A 23566-nucleotide genomic window follows, 5' to 3' on the forward strand; every position below is an offset into this window, starting at 1 on the left:
ATATATATATATATATATTTGGGGGGAAGAAATTCCAGAAAGTTCCAAAAAGCAAATCTTGTATTTGCCTCCTGCCTGGCAACTATTTACAAAGCATTTACATTGTATTAGGTATCATAAGTAATGTAGAGACGATTTAAAGAATACGGGAGAATGTGCTTAGGTTATATGCAAATACAGTGCCATTTTATATAAGGGACTTGAGCATCAACAGACTTTGGTATCTGCAGTGGATCCTGGAACCGAACCCCACAGATACCAAGGGATGCCTGTATGTGAATAGTGAAATCAGCCCAATATCTCAAAATATTATTTAATAATACAAGTAGTCCAATTTTTAAGTCAAACTTCATTTTTTCAAGTGAGTCTTGATTATTCCCAGACCTTTAATTCCTAGGTGAATTAAGGTAAGCAAGTTCTTGTTTTATAGTTTAAAATTACAACAGAACAACATTAGAAATATATAAATACAAAGAATTTACAGATTAACGGTTATGAATATGAACAGTGCTAATGAAAGTTTTTACTAATAATATCATTTTAGATTTGGTAATCATATCAGCTATACAAAACAGTGTCCATAGCATTAATTTTGCTCAAGGTAGATGTATAAAATGTACCTATTGATCATTGCTTTTCCTCACTAAAAACTTATCTTTGTAAAAGTAATATAGAAACTCACAGCTCACCAAGAATTACAATAATTCATAATCACCGCTTAGGAGTACATCAATAATTTCTCATTATGAAGAGGGCACAATTAAGATACAGATTATGTACAATTCCCATTACAACACTAGTAAGCTTACCTCCCCCCACACCATGCAAAGTACATCAAAATTCAGGTAAATGAAAGAAATATTACCTCAGAAGTAACCCTCAATCCAACATCCACACTTCAACGATCATTAAAACCTATCTTACAATGATAAAAGATACTAGTGACTCTCAACACCATGACTGAGAAATGATGCTATACTTATATTAAATAATTAGTAAAGAAATCAAAAGAACAAACATTAGAAGTATGATGTTTTAATTTAATCATCTCTTCCACTATAGAGAGGAAGAAATGAAAGGTCTCACAGAAATGTTTATAGTGGGATTGGTGGAGCAGAAGAAAATGACAACTGGAATGCATGCAAATCACAGTATCATGACTTTACCATCTCAAAATGTGGATATGCTATACTGCACGAGTTTTATATAGAAAAAGTCTCACTTGGGAAGAACGGATGTATATGGAACAAAAACTACAAGCTATTCTCTCACATGGATTTATGAAAATTCTGAGGTAGTATAAGTTCCACCACAAATTGTAAGTTCCTAGGGAAGACTCAACATTATTGCCAAAGCTACCAAATAGATGACTGCTGTACTGTCTTCAAGCCACACCACATGCATGCCTGTTGGGGTTGTGATGGATTATTATTATTTTTGAATGAACTTTAACAATTATAATTACCATACCATATACTGAGTACTCATTAAGTTCCTGACACTGTTTCAAGCATTGTATATACGTTAAATATTTGAATGTTCACAACAAGACTATGAGTTAAGTATTATCTTTAAAGATAAGGAAACTGAGGCACAGAGAAGTTATATGATTTGCCCAAGGTGACCCAGATAATAAGTGGTAGACTCATGACAACCTGATTAGTAACTACCCTACGACATTGATTATATACTTACAATGACCCAGAAGATAATACTGAGGAAACAAAAACACAGTCTATTTGGCTGTAACATACACATTCCTTATTTGAAGGGTTACCTATATGGAATGTCATTATGAAGTTTAATAATTCACAAATGTATAGTTCAGAAAGAAGCTCTTATATTAAAACTAACTAGCATAAGACATCCAATGTGTAAACTATGTAAAACTGCAGAAAATTTAAGGATTATTGCTACTTGGATGTCAAAAGTTTCAGTAATCTTTAAGAGAAATAAAATCAGTGAAATGACAGAAAATATGAAATACACATATCTGTCCCAGCACACAGATCACTGGCAGACGAATAACTACAGACTGATATAGTCAACTAAATAAAACTTCTAAATAACGTCACTTACATTAATAATTCCTGGGCTTCCCTGGTGGCGCAGTGGTTGAGAGTCCGCCTGCCGTTGCAGGGGACGCGGGTTCGTGCCTGGGTCCAGGAGGATCCCACATGCCGCGGAGCGGCTGGGCCCGTGAGCCATGGCCGCTGAGCCTGCGCATCCGGAGCCTGTGCTCCGCAACAGGAGAGGCCACAACGGTGAGAGGCCCGCGTACCGCGCAAAAAATAATAATAATAATTCCTAGCTAAGTAATCCTACTTTTTTTAATAAGCGCAACTCCAAAGTTGGTAAAATTATGACAAAGTTGATGCAGTAACATTCTGATGACAGTGTAAACTTGCTCAACTCTTTGGGGAGGCAAAAATTTGGCAACTGTAGAAACATTTATATCCTTTGACCTAGAATCTCATTTGAGATTGGTATCTACAGAAATAATTCAAAATAAAAGATCTATGCACAGAGACGCTTAATTCAATGTTAAAACAGGCAGAAACTGAAAGTTATTTTCCTGTTGGACCTTTAAAATTGAGGCAATTTTAGGAACTTCGCTGGTGGCACAGTGGTTAGAATCTGCCTGCCAATGCACGGGACACGGGTTCAAGCCCTGGTCTGAGAAGATCTCACATGCCAGGGAGCAACTAATTCCATGTGTCACAACTACTGAGCCCACGTGCCACAACTACTGAAGCCCGCACACCTAGAGCCCGTGCTCCGCAACAAGTGAAGCCACTTCAATGAGAAGCCCGTGCCCCGCAAAGAAGAGTAGCGCCCGCTCTCTCCAGCAACTAGACAAAGCCCGCGTGCAGCAAGGAAGACCCAACGCAGCCAAAAATAAATAAATAAACAAACAAACCAATAAAAAACAAACACCTATGTTCTAAATTACCACAATATTATAGTTTAAATAATTAAAAACTTAATGGCAGGAGCATTCTCTCAGAACAAGATTAAACATGTCTTAGGAAAGCAGCATACACAGCACTGTAAATCTGGAATATTCTTACAAACTATTTTACAAAGATTAGGATTCAATTATCAATGACCTTAAAGACCCATGAACTTTTTTGTTTCTTGATCTGAAGAAGGGCATCTCTATTTTTGAACACACTTTACAACGATGTTCCTACAGTTTTGAAAACAGTGTTTACAGTGGATTTTTCAAGTCACTGTAACAAATTTAAATTTAATTACAAAATATCATTGCTATTGCATTTGTCTTTCAGGGCACTTAACCCTACTGGGATGACTCTTTAACAAGCTTCTCACCTTCACAGTTTTGGTACAACAGACCAAGCATATAGGCTTTCCGATTATGCCTAGAAAAACTATTACTGACAGTGGTTATAAATTTCTTCAGATAGGACAAAAAACGTGCTCAGAGGAACAGTTTTTGTTCTGATTTCAAATATTCACATTAAATTTATTTAGTTACTATCTCCAAAATATTAAATTCCTAAGAAATTTTAACTTTCACATAATAATTTACAGATTAGTCAACAGGCCTAAGGTCCATCAGGAGTAAGCCCTTTTACTCCATCATATTCACAATAGTTTTGCTCTTGGCCTGACCATTTTTAAAACTCTTCATTAAACAAAGACAATTTTATACCACTTAAAGGCACAAAAATAGTCCCCATCTCTTCCGTCCTCTGCCTCCTTCTAGCGTCAGTTCAACCAGCGAACACAGAAAACACACTCTCGGCCCTGGTCCCCGGGATATCAATTTAAAAAAAGCACAGGTGATTTCCCTACAGAACGTTTGCAGTCCACCCAGGAAAGGGGGTAAAATACCAGAATCAATCTGCACCCGCACCTCAGCCCCGCCCCATCTGAAAAAGTGGGGGGTGGCGGGAGTGTGAAGGGGCAGAAAGGACAGAAAAGGCCGAGACTTCCAGCTCCCAGGTTCTGCATACCATTTGTTCCATCAGCTCCCACCGCAGCCAGAGACCCTGACCCTGTTTTCTGCCGCGCCTCCTGATCCTCCCCCTCGCCACCATCACATACAGTTCCCAACCACTGAGTGGGGAGACCAGAGCCGGCCCTCTTCCTGTTCAACCCAAGGACTGAAGGGGGCTCTCCTTGCACCCTCGGCAAATCCGACGTGTGCCCCAGGGATCTCCAAACTGACCAGACAAGGGAACGATACAGCAGGGGGAGGGGTCTAAGAGGAGCCGTTATTCCTTTTTCCTCCTCGTCAGGAAAGCGCGCGAGCGGGGAGGGGCCGGAACAACAAATGCCAGTTACCTAACGGTCCGGCCTGTTCGGCCGGGCTCCCGAAGCCGACGCCGCGCGGGCCGCTAAAGCTGCAGCACAGCCACAGCCGCCCCGAGGGCTAGGCACTGGCAGGAGCGCCCGAGGTGATGGGAAGCGGGGGGTGGGGACTATGGTGAGCGACGTCGCCATGTTAGTGCCTTCTTTCTCTGTATCCCTACAGTCTCCAGTCCTGCGGCCCTCTCCTCATCACTACTCACCTTTCCAGGTCACTAGTTCATGCTTCTTTCGGTCGCTGGGGAGACCCGAGCTCAGCGGTGTTTACAAACCACCCCTGGAGGAAAGGACTGAACCGCACTTTAAAGGCCACGGGCTCCCACAGGCTTCCGTCCTCTCTCGCGAGATCGGACTGACAACCCTTCTCTCCGCCCCCCTCCCGACATCCCTCCTTTCTTCTCGCGCCCCTCCTCTCCACGCACACGCCCCTTCTTGCCTTCCTTCTGACAGAGCGCCTCCGGATCAGGTGGTTCAGTCAGGCTTAAGGAAGGGGGCGGGAACCAAAGAATACTCGGGCGCTGGTTATTGGATACAGAACCCGAAGGGCGGGAAGCAGTTCTGGAGGGGGCGGGACCAGGGAGTTAGAAGAGTGGCGTCTCTGTACCCGGGAGCTGCGGAAGGCTGTGATTGGCAGCCGGCTGGAGGTGGGCGCGAGTGTAGGGCGCTGGAGCAGGTGGATGTTGAGGTCGCGTGAGGAGGTTGATGGTGTGCAGGGAGGAAAGGTGAACTCTGGGAAGGCTGCCGGTGGCGGGAGAGAAAGCAGGAGGAGTCCTCTGAGCCCAGCTCCGGAAACCTGGTATTTCCGTTGCTGTCATTTCCCGGCCTTTGGTAGGGAGGAGGGTAAAGCGTAGGTAGGTTCGCACCGAAACTCACCTTCCGGCTGCACTGAAGCCTGAGAAGGACAGCTTCGGTTTAGAAGACGCGGAGTTTGCTGGAAATTACCCCCTAAGCCCTCTACGCGCCTGAAACGGGGAAGCAAGATGTCAGTTCCGAAATAAATGAAATAAGCCTTTACCATGAATGGCGTTTGTTCGAATTTTACTAAGCTGTAGCTGGAACTGATTCCTCTGGCTCTTAGCGCCCAGTACAGTGTATGATGTTAGCATATAATTATGTTCTAAGTAACTTACTAAAAGGAAATACAGTGCCTTCCACTATATCTCCCTAACTTAAAATAGTGCAAGAGGAAAATCCTCCATATTATGGTGTATCCTATTTTATCAATTTTCCTTTACTTAGCAGTTATAGATAAAAATATATCAATTTTAGTAGAGATAATTCCAAACCTCTAAAACATCAACAACTCCGTATTAACACTTGAGAGGACCAAAGGACACCAAATTAATACGGCGTAGAAATAGCACTCTTTCCATAATACTGTCCTACTGCTTATAGGCCGATGCAATGCCTAGGAAATAACTGTCAAGCTTTGAAAGTAGCTGTTTAAAAAGAAGGCGGGGCGGGGGAGCTAATCATTTGATTAACATAAAGGACAAAAAAGACCGTATTTATTGCTCTTCAGTTGACACAGATACATTCCTACAAACAAAGAGAAGTGCTGAAAATATTTCTTAATGTTGTTCTATGATTCTCTTTACAACTTAAATGTTTCGAATGTTAAAGGTAGGGATATTGATTGTTCAATAAATACACCCTAGCACCCTTGAAAAGTATGATGGGGACCCTGCGAAAATTTGCATTAATTATTTATTTAAAAAGCACGTTTTTTTCAGTGCCTTGTTTTCCACTTACTAAGTGATGATTTCTAGTCTATAGCAAAATTATGTATTAAGTTTACATATGAACATTAAATGCACTAAAACATTATCTCCAAACTCAAATGAAACTGAAATTGTTGTTAGATTGTGGGGCATAGTATTTGAGAGTTAATGAACCTACAGTTAAATAATGGTATCTGCCATAAAAGTGACATTGTAATGGCACTGGACCTTTTAGCAGGTTTCTGGCCTCTATACATGTATGTGAGCCAACTCACTCCTCTTTTAAAACTAATTTCATTACTCAAGAGACCTGAAAGAAGCCAAATTGACACTGTTTATGTCTCAAGTTAAAAGTACCATCTCTAGGGCTTCCCTGGTGGCGCGGTGGTTGAGAGTCTGCCTGCCGATGCAGGGGACGCGGGTTCGTGCCCCGGTCCGGGAGGATCCCACGTGCCGCGGAGCGGCTGGGCCCGTGAGCCGTGGCCGCTGAGCCTGCGCGTCCGGAGCCTGTGCTTCGCGACGGGAGAGGCCACAACAGTGAGAGGCCCGCGTACCGCAAAAATAAAAAATAAAAAAAATAAAAAAAAAAAAGTACCATCTCTACATAACATTAGTAACATTGTAGTAGTGTTAGTGTAGTGTAGCACTGATTATTAAAACCTCAGCAGTTCAGATTACTGATGATGAACATGGTGATGGACAAAATGTGTGACTGACAGATCACAGATTGCTCGGTCTAGAATATAGTCACTAAAATGTGCGCAAATGAGTTATAAATGTTATGGCATTTCAAAGTAGATAGGCTTTTTTTTTTTTTTTTTTTTTTTTTTTTGGGGGGGGAGAAGCCCTCTCTCTTCAAAATTTAAGCTCCTTTGAGAAAGAAGCTCTAAGTTACAAAACATATAAGAGGAGATAGAGTACTTAAATCATTTGGGAGAAAGAAGTACAGATTCTTGCCAAGAACCTGTGCCAATTTTTAGAGATTATCAACAGATTGATAGCCGAAAGGATATGACCTAGGGAGACAATTTACAAAATTGACATTTCTATTGATTTGTAAGTGAGATGTGTATTGCAGCCTGTTTTCTCACTGACAGATTAGACCAGTGGTTCTCAAACTTTTTGACTTTGGGACCCTACACCTGATAACAACATCTTAACATAAGTAACACTTTGGGGAAAAATAATTATATTTTCTAAAACAAAAATAGAAGAATGACATTGTTTTCATGTTTGCAAATCGTTATGTCATGGCTTAGTAGAAGATAGTTGCATTATTGTATCTGCTTCTGCATTTGATCTGCTGCAATATGTTTTGGTTGAAGTGTATGATGAAAATCTAGCCTCACAGAACTATGTAAATGGAAAAGGGAGGACCTCATGAACTCCCTGAAAGGCTCTTGGGGCCCTCAGAATTCTCAGACCACACTTTAAGAATCACTGGATTAGCAGTACATTGCAGTAGGGAGGAGGAAACAAGTCTTCCAATGAACCAGTTGACAGCTTTTTGAAAGATAAGGAGTCTGAGTCATGACATGCCGGGAATCATAGTATTCTGGTAGTACTTCTTTGAGAAGCACTGTAAACTTTGAATTTTATGTATATACAGATCACCTGGGTTCCTTGTTAAAATTCAGATTCTGATTCAAAAGATCTGATGCGAGGCTACAGAACCTATAGTTCTAACAAGCTCCCAGGTGATGCCAATGGTGCTGATCCATGGACATCACTTTGAGTAGCAATGCTGTAGTAAATTATGATATACACATCACCAGAAAACCTACAGAATGCACAAGTAAGCTTGCGTGTGTGTGTGTGTGTGTGTGTGAGGGAAGTGTAGGATAGGGATAGGTGGAGGAAAGAGAGAAGTATAAATAAATGCATGCTATCTACCAATACTTTTTAAAAAACTATTTAAAAGATGCTATCGTTTTTTATAAATCCTATATTATGACAAATTTTCACTACTACTTGTCAACCAGCAAAGCAAACTAAGGCATCATGTTGCTATGTTTGTTGAGGCAGAGGAGAAGGGTATTAGATCTGAAAAAAATATAATTTTTCCCCCTAATAATGTAAAGGATTGGGCAAGTAATTGATGAACTATGTGTTAGAGTCTTAAGTCCATTTCATTAGTGACAGCATGAAATTATGCAATTTATATATGCTCAGCATGTAGAGAATTCAACAACTCATTTATAATGTCGTGTGTAGAAATATTTTAAAAGGCTTTGCAAAGGATAGTACGGCAACAATACAAACTTTTCCTTACTTAACATGCAAAACAAACCATATTGGCTAAAATTATCAAACACAATTTTACGGTACGCAGGACTCTCACTATTGTGGCCTCTCCCGTTGCAGAGCACAGGCTCCGGATACGCAGGCTCAGTGGCCATGGCTCACGGGCCCAGCCGCTCCACGGCATGTGGGATCTTCCCAGACCAGGGCATGAACCTGTGTCCCCTGCATCGGCAGGGAGACTCTTAACCACTGCGCCACCAGGGAAGCCTATCAAACAGACTTTAAAACTTGCAGTAGAAGCATGAGATAGTTTATTTGGTTATTAAATGTTATTTCTCATTTCTCTACAATCTTTCCTTAAACTTAACTTCAAGGACATTAATTTCTACCCAACTTTAGCCGCTTAACAACTTGACCACAAAATTTGGTCATTCCTTGGACCTACCTTACTTCTAAGATCTGAACTCTGAAATTTAAAAAATTTGTCTAATTTTTGGTGCTTACTGAAATGGATCTTCAACCTTATTGCAACCTCTGAGCCCTTGATCCCCCCTCTTTTAAAAAAATTTTGATAAAATGCACACAAAATTTACCATCTTAACCATTTTAAGTGTACATTTCATATTATAAATATATTCATAATGTTGTGCAACCATCACCACCATCCATCTCCATAACTCTTCTCATCTAGTAAACTAAAACTCTATACCCATTAAACTATAGCTGCCCGTCCCCCTCATTTCCCCCTCAGCCCCTAGCGACCACAATTCTACCTTTTGTCTCCATGATTTTGACTACTCTAAGTACCTCATGTAAGTGAAAACATATGGTGTTTGTCTTTTTGTGACAGGCTTATTTCACTTAGCATAATGTTCTCAGGGTTCATCCGCAGTGTAGCATGTGTCAGAATTTCCTTCTTTTTAAGGCTGAAAAATATTCCACTGTATGTATATACCACATTTTGTTTATCCATTCATCCGTCGATGACACTTGGGGTGCCATTTTAGCTACTGTGAACAACGTTGCTATGACTATGGGCGTACAAGTATCTCTTCAAGACCTTGCTTTCGACTCTTTTGAGTATATACCCAGAAGTGCAATTGCTGGGTCATATGGTAATTCTATTTCTAATTTTTTGAGGAACACCATACTGTTTTCTACAGCAGCCATACCATTTTACATTCCTACTTACTGTGCACAGGGGTTCCATTTTCTCCATATCAATGCCAACATTTGTTATTTTCCATTTTTCTTTGATAGTAGCTATTCTAGTGGGTGCTTGGTGGTATCTCATTGTAGTTTTGATTTGCATTTCCCAATTGATTAGAGATGTTGAGCATCTTTTCATGTGCTTGTTAGCCATTTGACTATCTTTTTTTTTGGAGAAATGTCTATTCAAGTCCTTTGGTCATTTTTAAATTGGGTTTTTTTGTTGTTGTTGAGTTTCAGGAGTACTCTATATGTCTGGATATTAATCCCTTATCAGATATATGACAAATATTTTCTCCCATTCTGTGGATTGCCTTTTTACTCTGTTGATGGTTTTCTTATTGCACAAATTTTTTAAAATTTTCATGATGTCCAATTTATCTATTTTTTTCTTTTGTTGCCTGTGCCTTTGGTGTCATATTCAAGAAATCATTGCCAAATCCAATGTCCTGCAAACTCTGCCCTGTTTTCTTCCAAGGGTTTTATAATTTTAGGTCTTACATTTAAGTCTTTAATCCACTTTGAGTTAACTTTTGTATAGTGTTAAATAAGGGTCCAGCTTTTTTCTTTTGCATGTGGATAGCCAGTTTTCCCAGTATCATTTGCTGAAAAGACTGTCCTTTCTCCATTGAATGGTCTTAGCATTTTTGTCAAAAATTATTTTACAAAAAAATATTACTCAGCCATAAAAAAGCATGAAATATTGCCTTTTGTAGCAACATTGATGGACCTAGAGAATATTATACGTAGTGAAGTCAGACAGAGAAAGACAAATGCTATATGATATCACCTATATGTGGAATCTAAAAAACAATACAAATGAATCTACATACAAAACAGAAACAGACTCACACAGAAAACAAACTTATGGTTACCAAAGGGGAGAGGGAGGGAAGAAGGGACAAATTAGGAGTATGGGATTAACAGATACAAATTACTGAACATAAAACTAAAACTGATAAGCAACAAGGATTTACTGTATAGCACATGGAATTATATTCAATACCTTATAATAACCTATAATGGAATATAATCTGAAAAAAATAATTGAATCACTTTGCCATACACCTGAAACTAACACAATATTGTAAATCAACTATCCTATACCAAAAAATAAGACGAGTAAAAATATTATTTGGCCATATATGCAAGGGTTTATTTCTGGGCTCTCTATTCTATTCCATTGGTCTATTATGTCTATCTTTATGCCAGCACCACACAGCTTTGATTACTGTAGCTTTTGTAAGTTTTGAAATCAGAAAGTTCATACTTTTCTTTTTTTGACTTTCTCCACATCTTCCTTTAGTTCTTTGATCATCTTTAAGACAGTTGTTTAAAAGTCTTTGCCTAGTAGATCTGCCATCAGGTCTTTTTCAGGGGCATATTCTGTTGATCTTTTTTTCCTTTTAACGAACCACACTTTCCTGTTTCTTTGAATATTTTGTGATATTTTTTGTTGAAAACTGGACATTTGAATCTAATAATGTGGGATCTCTGGAAATCAGATTCTCCTCCTTCCCCAAGATTTGCGCTTTTTATTATTTTTATTTATTGTTGTAGGCTGTCTCTGTGCCAAGGATCAACCTGATGTGTAAACATAAGGTCTTCTCAGGTCTTTTCTGAGTCCATGACTTCCCTTGGGCACAAGTGGTCACTGTCCTTGCTCCAGCTCTGCACTTCTTTTATTCACATGTACTCCATATCATATACCATACCTTTCCCCTTTTCAAGCCCACAAGTCTCTCTTCAGGAGTATGCTTCAATCTTGTATTAGAATTCTATAACAAGAAAAACACAACATACCAACTTCCCCCAAATCAACTTTTTCCTTGTCATCCCTAAGATAATCATACTAAAAATCAAAGCATGGACTTTGGAATCAAAGATGACCTGAATTTGGATCCTGACTTTGCCCCTTAATGGCTATGTAATTTGGGGAACTGTTTAACTCCTCTGAGCCTTTTTACTCTACATCTTGGAAACCAATCCCAATTTTGCATGGTTGTCATAAAAGTTAAATGACATAGTATACGAAGTCCCTAGGATAGGGAATGGCACTTATTTGATGCACATACCCTCTCCTCCTCCAACTGGTTCCCATCAAATCCTACTGATACAACTTTTGTAGACTCTTTTAAAAAAAAATACTCATTGCCACCATCCTAGACTGGACCCTCGTTGCCTCTCAGCAAAGCTACCATAGCAACCACTGACCATTCCTGGCTCCGGTCTATCCTACACTGTTCTTGTATTAAACTTCCTTGGCTCTGGACCTTCAATGGCTGGCTGTGGTCAAATGAATAAAACCCACACTTTTACATCTGACAAATTACATAATTTGGCCCCAGTTTACCTTTGCAGCCTTATCTTACACTATTTCCCTTCCATACCCAGGTTGTTTCTCCTGAACCTTACCACATGCTTTCACTAGCTAAGATACCCTCTCATTCTGGCCTTTCTTCATTCCACCAGTTCAAGGTTTATATTAATTTGTAGAAAAATAACTCTTCTTCATGTGATTCCATTGTTAGAAAACTCTTTCTACTCCCCTGAACATCTTAGTACTTCCTGCCAGTCTTCTGGAACTCACCATTCTACTTTGAGTTTTAGCTATTTCCATACATGTCTAGTGTTTGGGGCTAGATGACAAGTTTTTCTTTAGTTCAAACATACACAAATCTGTATTTTGGGTTAATCCCAAAGGCATTAAAAATACCACATTCCTGCAATGAAGAAAGGTAACAACATGTTACCAAATAAGAAGTATGCCTGGAAATCTGAAATACCTTTAGGTATTCTAAATAAATAGATGAATTAGCACTCTACCACTCTTGGGTGCTCTTGTCTCTTGGAGTTTTTAAACAGGCCAAACTTATCAACATGAAAAACTCATTTGGTCTTCAATGCAAAAATATCTTTATTGGCCTCTGTTCAGAAACTAAGAAGTTAGTGAAAAGCATACACCTTTAATATTTGCTTATAAGGCTGGTAGTACTTGCTGCAAAAATGGCATACAATAAACATTTCTGCTGTCAAATAGATGTATTCTAGTGATGTACTTTCAATGTCAGAAACTTGTTACTCCAAGTAAGGTAAGATCGCCTGTGGTTATACTTCTAAGTTATACTGATTTTCTAAAGAATTTTTTTTTCCTCAGTACCTTGGAAGCCAGGCAGCCACAGCACAATTTCCTTTTCATTCTCAGGGGATTTCCTCAGCTAAGGGCATGTCTTATAAGAAACCTGTTCCAGAATCAATGTTTCAGGCCTCTTTAAACACCAAACCAGCAGTAAGAGCAGGTTTTTTGTTTGTTTGGCCTAAAATGAACTTGTAACAGAGGACTGGTTAATCTAAGTATTTCCCTAGACTTAAAAAATTTCATGATTTTATACTGTGGACTTTGTGTTAATTGTACAGTACTTCTTTGTAAATTGTAGTAAGATATGTATTTTCTTTTAACCATTTTAAAGTGTACAATTCAGTGGCATTCAGTACATTCATAATGTTGTACAACCATCACCAGAACACCGGTTACCTCAAAAGGACCTCCCACACCTATTAAGCAGTTACTTCCCAATCTCTACTCCCACTAACCTTTAGTAACCACTAATCTACTGTCTCTATGGACTTTTTGGTTTTTGGTGGCACTGTGCAGCTTGTGGGATTTTAGTTTCCCAACCATGGATTGAACCTGGGCTCTCGGTGGTGAGAGCGCAGAGTCCTAACCACTGGACCACCAAGGAATTCCCCTTGTCTCTACAGATTTGTGTATTCTGAATATTTCATGTAAATATTCAGCCTTTTGTGCTTGGCTTCTTTCACTTAGCCAAGTGAAAGCACTTTCACTTTCATGTTTTCAAGGTTCACTCATGTTGTAACGTTCATCAGTACCTCATTCTTTTCTATGGCTGAATAATATTCCATTATATGGATATACCACATTTTATCATCAGTTTATCCAAACATCAATTTGGTTGTCTCTACCTTTTAGCTATTGTGAATAGTGCTGCTATGAACATCTGTATATAGTTTTTGTTGAATGCCTATAATTCTTTTGGGTATATACCAAGCTGTGGAATTGCTAGGTCATATAATACATGTAATACTTCTTTACATTGCTAAATTCAAATACTGAGTAGTACTATTTAAGAAAAAGGTGAAGGTTCCAGGAAATTATGTAACATAGACTAGGTGATTAACCAACCAGAAAGTGGTAGTAGCTCTAGCTCTTTAGTGTTTTTGACACTTTGTAGAGAGTGGGAAGGATACAGATAAGTTAGTGATCCTCAAATAATGTGCTCAAAAATTACCTGAGAAACCTTTTTAAAAATGCAGATGGCTGAGTTTCAAGGCCAAAGACTCTAATTCAGTAGGTCTGGAGCATAGGGATTTGTACTTTAGACATCCTAGGTGATTCTGATGGAGATGGGTCTTCCCACTGCACTTTGACAAACCCTTGTAGCTGACGGCTCTTAACTGAAATCAAATTAGGCAGAAGGGATTAAAGGAATAAAATGAAGCTTTCCAACTGTCAGCCTAACCTTTTATAGAAACCCTGAAACTGTGATGACAATGTAATGGTACAATATATTTGCTAGGGGGAAAGCTCAGTCTTCCTATAGTAGCACCCCTTTTTTCATTTTAATAGGCAAAATTTGACCAATAAGCAACACGTAGTATTAGAAACAGAATACTATTGAACCAATTGTCATTCTCAAGACTCCTATTATAAACATTTGTTGGTATCAAAGATGAGCAATGCTTTAGCAACTTTTGGCTTTAAATTTAAATTCAGTTTACTTTTTGATATTTGGTTTTTAATGAGAGCCTTGTTTAAGCAAGAAACTAGCTGCTAGTTAGATTGAGTTTCTTTTTAGAAGACAGGTAAGATTCACTATAGATACACAACTACTTAACGTGAGACCTACTGAAAAGTAAAAATCACCTCCCTAATCCCAACACCCATTTAATAAGGCTTCAATTCCTAAAAACCCGACGTGATTTATTTTTAGATCCAGCTGTGTTAAGACCAGCCAGGTTAGTCCTGGAAGGTGATTCTGCTTCCAAGTATTGTAATTCACGTTATTAGCCCTTAAAAACACAAAACCATCTTGAGCAATTAATATCTTGATTTAATTAATCATATTTCATAGAAGCTCAAACCACTCAAACATTTCCCCTTTACATGAATAAACAAAAGCCCTATAATTTACAATGTTCAGAACACTATATAAAAGAATTCCCATAAAAATTACATTAGGATCTTTTCCATCACCAGGGCAACTGCAGTAGTTTCCTCTGACTTGTACAGCCTCTGCCTGAATACATGTTCTTCTTTGTGATGATCTAAACTTAAATTAGGTAAGTACAAATCACAGCAAAAATTAAAGTTTTCATCTTTAATGACTTTGGAAATAACGTACATTTTCATGACACCAATGCTACAGTTTTTGGAGTCACAGTAAGATACACAGAATTACATCCGTAATTAACATGAATGCCAACATTTCAAGCAGTAATTTCTGTTACATGGCAAACAAAATCAAGAAAGCAACCATCAAACAAAAGAGACCCATAGCTTCAGACAAGGCAAATCCCAGGATAGCATATGAGAACAGCTGCTGTTTCAGCGAAGGGTTTCTAAAAGAGACAACACATATCATTGTTACTTTGAAATATAATTTGTATTTTAACATGGTTGGTAAATGTTAAAGAACCAGATTACGAGCGTGAGGATCTTTGTAAATTGGAAAGGACCGGAACAGTGTTTTGCCTAGTTCTCTTTTGGTTCTGCCTTTGACATTCCTTTCTCCTCATTCCTAATCATATGGGGAAAGGGAGGCACTGTCTCTCTATATCAATGTAAGTGGTTAGTCTTCATCCATTTTGAGGGATTCTGACATTCTTCTTATCCCCGTGAAAGTTTGTTCTATACTTTTTAAGATTTATTAGTTTAAAAATAAGGTCTTAAATAATAAAACGGAAGCTGATGTTTTTAAAGCATGAGCTCTCTTAATTATATTCCCACTACAACTTAAAAATTAAAGAGTGCAGACTCTGAAGTCAAAGTGAGTTAAAATTTATTTTCTGACACTGGCTTTGACTTTGGGCAAGCCGTATAACCTCTGTGTCTCTAGTCCTTCACAGGTAAACCAGTTTCTCCAAGGCGTGTTGGGAGCAGTGAGATAACTGCATGCAAAGACCTCAAAATATAATGCAAGACACAGACAGGCACTTAATACAAAGTAGCTATGATGATTTCACTAGTTTCCTAAGTTTCCAATTATTTCAAGCATGTTTTTAAACTAGTTTATTCGGCAACAGGAATTACCTGGCGTAACCAATGATGAGGCTGCCGAAGACTGTGCCAATACCAGCACCAGAACCAGCCACTCCTACTGTTGCAGCACCTGCACCTATAAATTTGGCTGCAGTATCAATGTCTCTGCTGACTGCACTGGTCTGGAACTCCCTTTGGATTAACTGAGACACACCATTCTGGGCCCCATTAAATACCGTAGAGCTCTAGAGAACAGGAAATAAAGGCAAAGGTCAAATCAGCAATCACAGTTAGCTATTTTAATTACCGTACTGTCAAAATGATAACCACTTCTCTATTTTTGTAGCTGAGTTTGAATAGGTGGTGTGGCACAACAGAAAAATCTGGGGCTTAGAATAATTCCCATCTTGCAGAATAGGAACAGCAATATCACACTGCATAAGGTTTTTGAAAATTAAGAAACGGTGTACGTGCATATGCTTTTATTTTAAATTAATTAATTAATTTTTGGCTGCATTGGGTCTTCACTGCTGCGCGTGGGCTTTCTCTAGTTGTGGCGAGCAGGGGCTACTCTTCGTTGCAGTGAGCGGGCTTCTCATTGCAGTGGCTTCTCTTGTTGCAGAGCACGGGCTCTAGGTGCGCAGGCTTCAGTAGTTGTGGCATGTGGGCTCAGTAGTTATGGCTCGCGGGCTCTAGAGCACAGGCTCAGTAGTTGTGGTGTACGGGCTTAGTTGCTCCACGGCATGTGGGATCTTCCTGGACCACGGCTCGAACCCATATCCCCTGCATTGGCAGGCAGATTCTTAACCACTGCGCCACTAGGGAAGCCCTGCATATGCTTTTTAATAGAGTAGCTGTTCAGTAACTGTTGCTATCATAATCTTAAATACAGACAACTCAAAACCATATACTTAAGTATATATACTGACTATGTTTCTTAGCCAATTCAGGTGGATAAGTTTTGGATACAGAAGTTTCTTTCATTGGCTCATTCTCTGCAAATTTTTTGGATGAAAGGGTGGAAAGGACCCTCTCAGACCACTCATTAATGAGGTTTTTCCCCTTCACTTTAATCGAAACCATAAGGCTTATTTGGTAGTGTTACTTAATTTCTATTATTACTACATTTACCTCTCCAGTCCTAGCCTCTGGTCGAGATAACACTGATGCAGAAATTGGTCTGTATGCAACTCTGGATCCAGCTCGGATCTGTTAATGAAAAAAGATTCCATGTATTAAGTAAAAATACAGATAAAACTTCAATGACCCTTCTTGCACCATGAATTCTAAAAAGGCAAGCTGCAAAAATGAGTAAGAAGAATTATGACTTTCCTCTATTGATTCTTGTCTGTTTGGTCATTTTTCAAGGCACAAAGCAATTTTAATAAAATTGTTAATGCAATTTTAAAGCTTGCTTCATAATGTATTTGTGATATCCTGAACAAAACTTCTAAGAACAATTAGTTAAAAAGAATAAGTATTGCTTTTAAAATTTCAATTATTGTAGCGCCACAATTCAGATCAGAAAACCAGCAATAAAGACCCCACATTCTTTGGTTAAGTTTAAGTGGATCAACAAGTAGGTACAACAGCACTATAAACAGCGTGTCATTTTAAATAGCCCATTAGTTAACATGAGCTCCCGCTATTTCTAGGATATTCTTATATGTCCATTAATCATAGAATTAAAAAGCAGCTTAAGCAATTCCACATCAGTGGAAGAACAATAGTTGAAATACTCTGACCATAAGGACACGTTCCAGTCCACCTTCTCCGCCCTTGAGTGTCCACTAAATTAAGGTCACAGAAAACCCCTTCAGAACCAAGACCTGATTCTCTAAGACAAACCCCCGAGATCTTCACTTCATCAAGTGTCCAAAATGGTTTTGGAAATAACACCCCAGAAGCAGGAGGGGAGATTTTCGGGTCCTGCACCAGCCGCCTCCGCCCACACAGGGTGAGGAAAGTCCCTCCCTCTGCAGCAGCGAGACTGACCTACAGATCAGCAAGTGAGAGTGCAGCCGCGACGCTAGGCCTCAGGGGCCCCCTCCACCCTCCACTGCACCCCAACCCTCGCGAGGCCGCGATCCAACAGGGTATCGACGGAGGTGGGGTGGGGGGCCGCTCCGGAACGAGGGGCAGGAAGGGTTTGACCTACACCGAGCTGGGCCTGACAGCTAGGCCTTCGGCGGCTCTCCACCCCGCGAGTGGAGGGGAGGAGCGGAATGAGAAGCCCCAGGAAGAGGAGGAAAGGGAGAAAAGGACACAGAGGTTATGGGGCTAGGGAGAGCTGTCCCGAGAGGGCGGTGTGTCCTGCCCCGAGGTGACCCGTTCAACAACGTGGACGCCCAGGCCAAGTGGTCGGGGCCTCGAGCCCCCGGCCCAGCCTGGGCTACGCACCAGAGCTGGGGTGCAGGCGAGCTTGGCGCAGGCGAACATCTTGCACTCTTCGGGGCGGCGCGGCTGGAGGACTTGGGTGACAAACGACTAGGGCTCCTCTCCCGCTTCCTCTCTGCGGAGGCAAAGAGGCTTAAGGTCAAGTGCCCTCCGAGGGCCCGTCCTTCCACCCAGGTCCCGCGGGCTCCCGTGCACGCGGTCAGCTCGGGTCCCGCGCCAAGCGAGGCGACAGCAGAATGAATGGGTCCCTCCTGGGCGCGGCTCCACCTCGGCCACGTCCGGCTCCCGCACCCTCCGCTTACCTTCCCGGGAGGTGGCAGCGGCCGAGTCAGCAGAGGTCGAAGGAATGGGGCTGGGTGCGCAGGCGCGGTCCGGCTCTTATCCGCGCCGCGGCACCCGGATGCAGAAGGCGGGGAATCGGGTACAGCTGGGAAGACGCTCAAGGTCACTGTGTAACAACTTTATTGGTAACCAGTCGGGAAAGGCAGCGACAGCCGCCCGGAGACGGACTGAGGAGCAGAGGGTGGCGGAGAGACAAGAAGAAGAAATAAAGACCAGACCAGGCAGAGAGAACCGAACAAGTTGTTTCGCCTTTGATCTAGGCTGGTCGGAGGATAGTGGGACTTTGTCTTTCAGTTGATGAGATTTGGCCTTTTATCAGTTCCTAGGTCCCTTTCATAGAGGAGCTCCCTTCCTGGTCATTCTCCTCTGTGAAATGGGACTCAGTGTGGGGAAACGGTTCATTCTCTGCTTGGCAGAAGCAGTTAGGGTTCCCAGCAAAGTGAAAATACATTTCTTTAAAGGAATCTGGAAAAGGTTCCAGAGTCTGGAATAATCTTTTGGGTGAAAGTGGGCCTGACCTACTGGGACAAAGGAATAAGCAAATGAATAGATCTAAGAGCTTCATGACTTGGGCACAAAATTGCCTCTTGGTAAAGTGAAGCAGGTCGGTTTTTCAATCCCAGCCCCATGGTTGGGAGAATTAAGGGATTGTAAATGTTTTTTCATGTAGGGCCAGGGACTAAAGAAAGTCTGAGTTTTTTCAAAACTGACCCAACTTTAACACCTGTTTTTGGTAACTCTGGACTTCAGATGAATACAGAAATGTCTCGGAAAAATGGCTCTTTCTGGACTTCTGTTAAGTCCTTGAATTCTGTAAATCTGACTTAATAGTTCTAACAAGTGGCTATCAGAGGTGATACAAGTCAACATAAAAGAATAAATATCTAGTGTGCCCAGATGATGGGATGGCTGGGGACTGAAATCCTACCCACTTGGTCTACAGCCCTGGTACAACATGGACCCAGAGGATCACTTCTTTTTCTAGTTGGCACAAAGGTGCAGTATCATCTAGCAGTAATCCTGGGGAGAAGCCCTCAGAACTAAAATTTGAAGAGTGAATAAGAGTTTGTCACTGATATAACTTCACAGAAAAATGCTTCAAAATCACACACGAGCTAATCATTTTAGTTTCAATCTCTTTTTAAAAATTAATTACTTTTTATTTTTGGCTGTGTCAGGTCTTAGTTGCAGCACGCGAGATCTTCGTTGCCGCACGCAGGCTTCTCTCCAGTTGCAGCGCGCTGGCTCTCTAGTTGAGGCGTGTGGGCTTAGTTGCCCCGTGACATGTGGGATCTTCCCGGACCAGGGATTAAACCCATATCCCGTGCATTGGAAGGCGGATTCTTAACCACTGGACCACCAGGGAAGTCCCCAGGTTCAATCTTTAGCCCATAAAAGAGATAATGCATACGTGCAGTTCAAAGAGAAATTATTAGTGTATTTTCTCAAGTACTCAGTTCTTGCCTGAAGTATGTGGTAAGATGTCCTGTGATGCTTAAAGTAGAATAAACAATAATGCTCTGTATTAGTCAGAGTTCTCCAGAGAAACAGAACCAGCTGGAAGAAAAACTGACCTCCCTCAGTAGGATCCTACAGGTTCTGCTTCTGTGGAGAACCCTGAGTAGTACAGAGCACTATTGTTTATATATAGAGAGAGAGACAGACAGACTGACAGGATAACCATGAGGAATGGGCTTATGTGGTTATAGAAGCTGAGAAGTCCCATGAGCTGATGTCTCCAAGCTGGAGACTCAGGAAAGCTGGTGGTAAAATTCAATTGGAATCTGAAGGCCTGAGGACCAAAGAGGCCAGTGATATAAATCCCAGTCTGAGAAGATATGATGGAATGTCCCATACCAAAGCCAGACAAAGACGTCACAAAAAAAGAAAACTACACCTAGAGATAAACCATAGGAACTATAGGAATAGCTACTACCTTTGGCTGAGGAAGAGTGAATAGTAACGAAAAACTTAGAAATTTAGAGGAGAGGACATGGCTGTCACAGGAACTTGAAGTTCACTTGTGGTGAAGAAACTTGCTGAAGGCACGGGCCACAAGTGAACCATGAGGATTGCCGAGGTGAACACAAACCAGGCCTCTGCTGCAAGCCAATCCACCTGAAGAAGAAAGGAAAGTCCTTCCTCCTCTTCTGGCCTCACAGTGTCTTTCCAGTGCCCTCTATTGGCGAAGCCTAACATTTTGCCAGTTGTCATAGCAGAAATGCCTATTGGGTCCAGTTGTAGAATAGAAACAAGGCATAGAAAGATGGATTTCTAGTGGAGAAGTCATAAATTACTAACTAGCACAGATGGTAAGATTCTCAAGGGCAGGGATTAGGTCTAATTTGTATTTATGTCTTCCACAGCACCTAATGTAGAGTATTAAACATAGTAGTCACTCAGTAAAGTTTGCTCAGTAATAAATAGGGTACTTAGTATATTCGAAGTAATTTGCAGAAACTTTATTATTCTCTTTTAACTAAAATTTTAGGCTGTTGGGAAAAATTGGAATGACCTCTAGAATTTCTTTGTCTTGCTCATACTGCAAAATTCAAACTTAGAGAACTTGAGGAACATATTTTTGCTTTGTGGCATGAATTTGTTCAAACAAACATTTTTTCTGTGCCTAAGAAGGATTCTGTGTGTATATTCTCATGTGCCTAAAGAATTCATTAAAAAACAAAACAATAAAGCCCTTTATTGACCTGTTCTATGATACAATAGAGTATTGGCAGGAATGGGACATCAGCTGAAGCATAATAGGCCCTGGGCTGGGTTGTGAGGTAGGCAAGGTCTGTCTGTGGTCAACCTTTCACTTCTTTTCTCAATGCCTTTGGTCCATCCTTCGGCAACTTACTCTCTCTGCCGGCACCTCGTACCTTCTTGGTGTCTCCTGGCTATGTTAGGCTCTCCATGGTGGCACCTACTGAAGCCATCTCTTTCCAGGCAGTGTCCAGCTTCTGAACTCTTACCCATGTAAAATCTAACTTATTGCTTGCTTCAGCAGTGCATATACCAAAATTATAATGATACAGAGAAGACTAACATGGCACCTGTGCAAGGATGACACTCAAATTTATCACATATTCCATGTTTTAATAATTTGCTACCATGTCCCTCACAGGTGGGGAGGGATGTGAATGCATCTAAGAAAGGGAGAGAATTACAAATGCATTTCCTGTGTTTAAAAAATAGAAGGTTCATCGATGGTTACCTATGGTGGAAGGAATAGATTAGAACAAGAATAGAAGCTAAACCTCTTTGAATATGCTTTGCTTTCTGGATTTGAATTTGGAACCATGCAAACCATTTATAGAAGTAAAAAAAATTTAAATCCCTACAAATTGAAAGTAAATGAAACAACTGAATTTAACTGCATCTAGTCGGTAACATAACCACACATTTACTTTTGGTAAGTACAAAGAGTCTACAAATGGATAAAAAGACAAGCAACTCCTAGATCATCTGCTTTATGCACGCCAGCCTCTTTGTTATTCCTGCAACATGCCAACCATATTCCCCTGATAGAACTGCACTTTTCATTCCTTTAGTTTGGAACACCTTATGTTTATGGCTTAACCTCCACTTCATTCAAGTCTTTGCTCAAGTCACTTCTTAAGAGAGGCCTTCCTGGATCCCTTGCCTAACCTTATATTTCTCCATAGCAGTTATTGCTACCTGGCATTATTTACTGCTTGTTTGTTTGTAGCTCACATTAGACTCTAAGTCTATGAGGACAGGGACTTTGTTTCGTTTATTGCTGTATCCACATAGCCTAGAACTTGCTTGGCCCACTAATAGGTACTCAGTACATTTTTGAGCAATGAGGTTGGAAGGAACTATTAAATTTTCTTCACATACCTCTGTATTATTTGATATGTTACCATAAGCATTGCTTTAAAATGTAAAAAACCAATATGTTAGGAAAGTTTTAATACTTCATAATAATTGATAAATGTATTATATTATCCCTTCTATGGCACTTGCATTAATGAAACCAAAGGGAAGCATTATTTAATGTTGAATTTCAGTTTTTGGTGATGGGCTTCGGTGTACTTTTATATTCAAACTCTAACCTCTCCATGGTAAGGCTATTCCTGTTTGAAAGCATCACGTGGGTGTGGGTGTGGGTGTGTATACCTTCTTATCTATATGTTGGCTGGAGTTTCTTGTATGTGATAGGAAAGTATATTGTCAGTTTCAGCTGTGTGTGTGTGTGTGTGTGTGTATATATAATTTTTTTTTTTCTGGCTGTGCTGCGTGGTATGTGGGATCTTAGTTATCTGACCAGGGATTGAACCCGGGCCCACAGCAGTGGAAGCACTGAGTCCTACCCATTGGACCACCGGGGAATGCCCTCGGCTATATTTTAAGACAGCCAAATGCAAATGTAAGTCCTTATTCTCCTTCGAGAAATTAAATCCATTCATAATCAATGGACCCAGATATTGAACTTACCGTTAAGAGATAAGAGATTTCACAACACTAACAAAATGTTTGAGAGGACTTCTGCTTATCAAGTTTTTTGCTACTCTAGCCTCAGTGAGGTCTTTAAGGGTCATATTTCTAGTCCTAGTGCTATGTGATAAATGAAGGTCTTACATCAATTTAGGGAATTACAGGGTTTCCATATGGTACAAGTGCCCCATGCTGAGTAATGCTTTGTCTTCTTTCCACTTTTGGATTATCGTGGCTCTGTGTAAGAATAATATGGTTACACGGCATGAGTCACTCTCCTTGACCACCTCTTACATCACTGATTTTAGTCAGTTATTCCATTACTTTAGTCAGTTATTCCAGTTTGTTCAGACAAATAGTCTCAGACTTTTCCTTACCAATCTCACCTATCTAAGAATTTCTGATCTATGGGCTTTACTACCAAGGTTAGTTTCCCATGTCATGTCCCCAAGCCAGGGAACTTGGCTTAAAGTAGTGATGGCTCTGTATTAATTTTAAGGGAAGCATGGTTTTCAGAGGCAAAATATCAAGGAGACACATTTCACAAAATGGGGTCTATAAACCTTAAGGTTCATTTAAG

The 23566-nt window shown here is 40.4% G+C and overlaps 2 protein-coding genes and 1 non-coding gene across 6 annotated transcripts in view; 1 reads left to right on the forward strand and 2 right to left on the reverse strand.

Annotated features, from left to right (window-relative positions):
• Window positions 1-4722, reverse strand: part of ATF2 (activating transcription factor 2) — a 78303-nt gene extending 73581 nt beyond the window's left edge. For 3 of the 4 annotated variants that reach the window (XR_003001501.1, XM_024732860.1, XM_024732861.1), the window contains exon 1: window positions 4539-4722. The gene's annotated coding sequence lies outside the window, so the exon portion shown is untranslated. The remainder of the gene's footprint in view (window positions 1-4538) is intronic. The other variant, XM_024732859.1, reaches the window with a different exon arrangement.
• Window positions 4723-14623: 9901 nt separating this feature from the next.
• On the reverse strand, window positions 14624-18575 carry ATP5MC3 (ATP synthase membrane subunit c locus 3). Its single transcript, XM_024732915.1, has 5 exons — window positions 18489-18575; window positions 18190-18301; window positions 16921-16998; window positions 15841-16034; window positions 14624-15149 (listed from the first exon to the last, which is right to left on the reverse strand). The coding sequence occupies exons 2-5, from the start codon at window positions 18226-18228 to the stop codon at window positions 15035-15037; spliced, it is 426 nt and encodes a 141-aa protein (XP_024588683.1). The 5' UTR covers window positions 18229-18301; window positions 18489-18575; the 3' UTR covers window positions 14624-15034.
• A 2946-nt stretch (window positions 18576-21521) lies between these two features.
• Window positions 21522-21626, forward strand: LOC112391543 (U6 spliceosomal RNA). Its single transcript, XR_003001506.1, has one exon. It is a non-coding gene; the product is annotated as a U6 spliceosomal RNA (small nuclear RNA).
• Window positions 21627-23566: the final 1940 nt, after the last annotated feature.

This window comes from Neophocaena asiaeorientalis, unplaced genomic scaffold, assembly GCF_003031525.2.
Source record: "Neophocaena asiaeorientalis asiaeorientalis breed wild unplaced genomic scaffold, Neophocaena_asiaeorientalis_V1.1 scaffold96, whole genome shotgun sequence".
Classification (NCBI taxonomy): domain Eukaryota; kingdom Metazoa; phylum Chordata; class Mammalia; order Artiodactyla; family Phocoenidae; genus Neophocaena; species Neophocaena asiaeorientalis.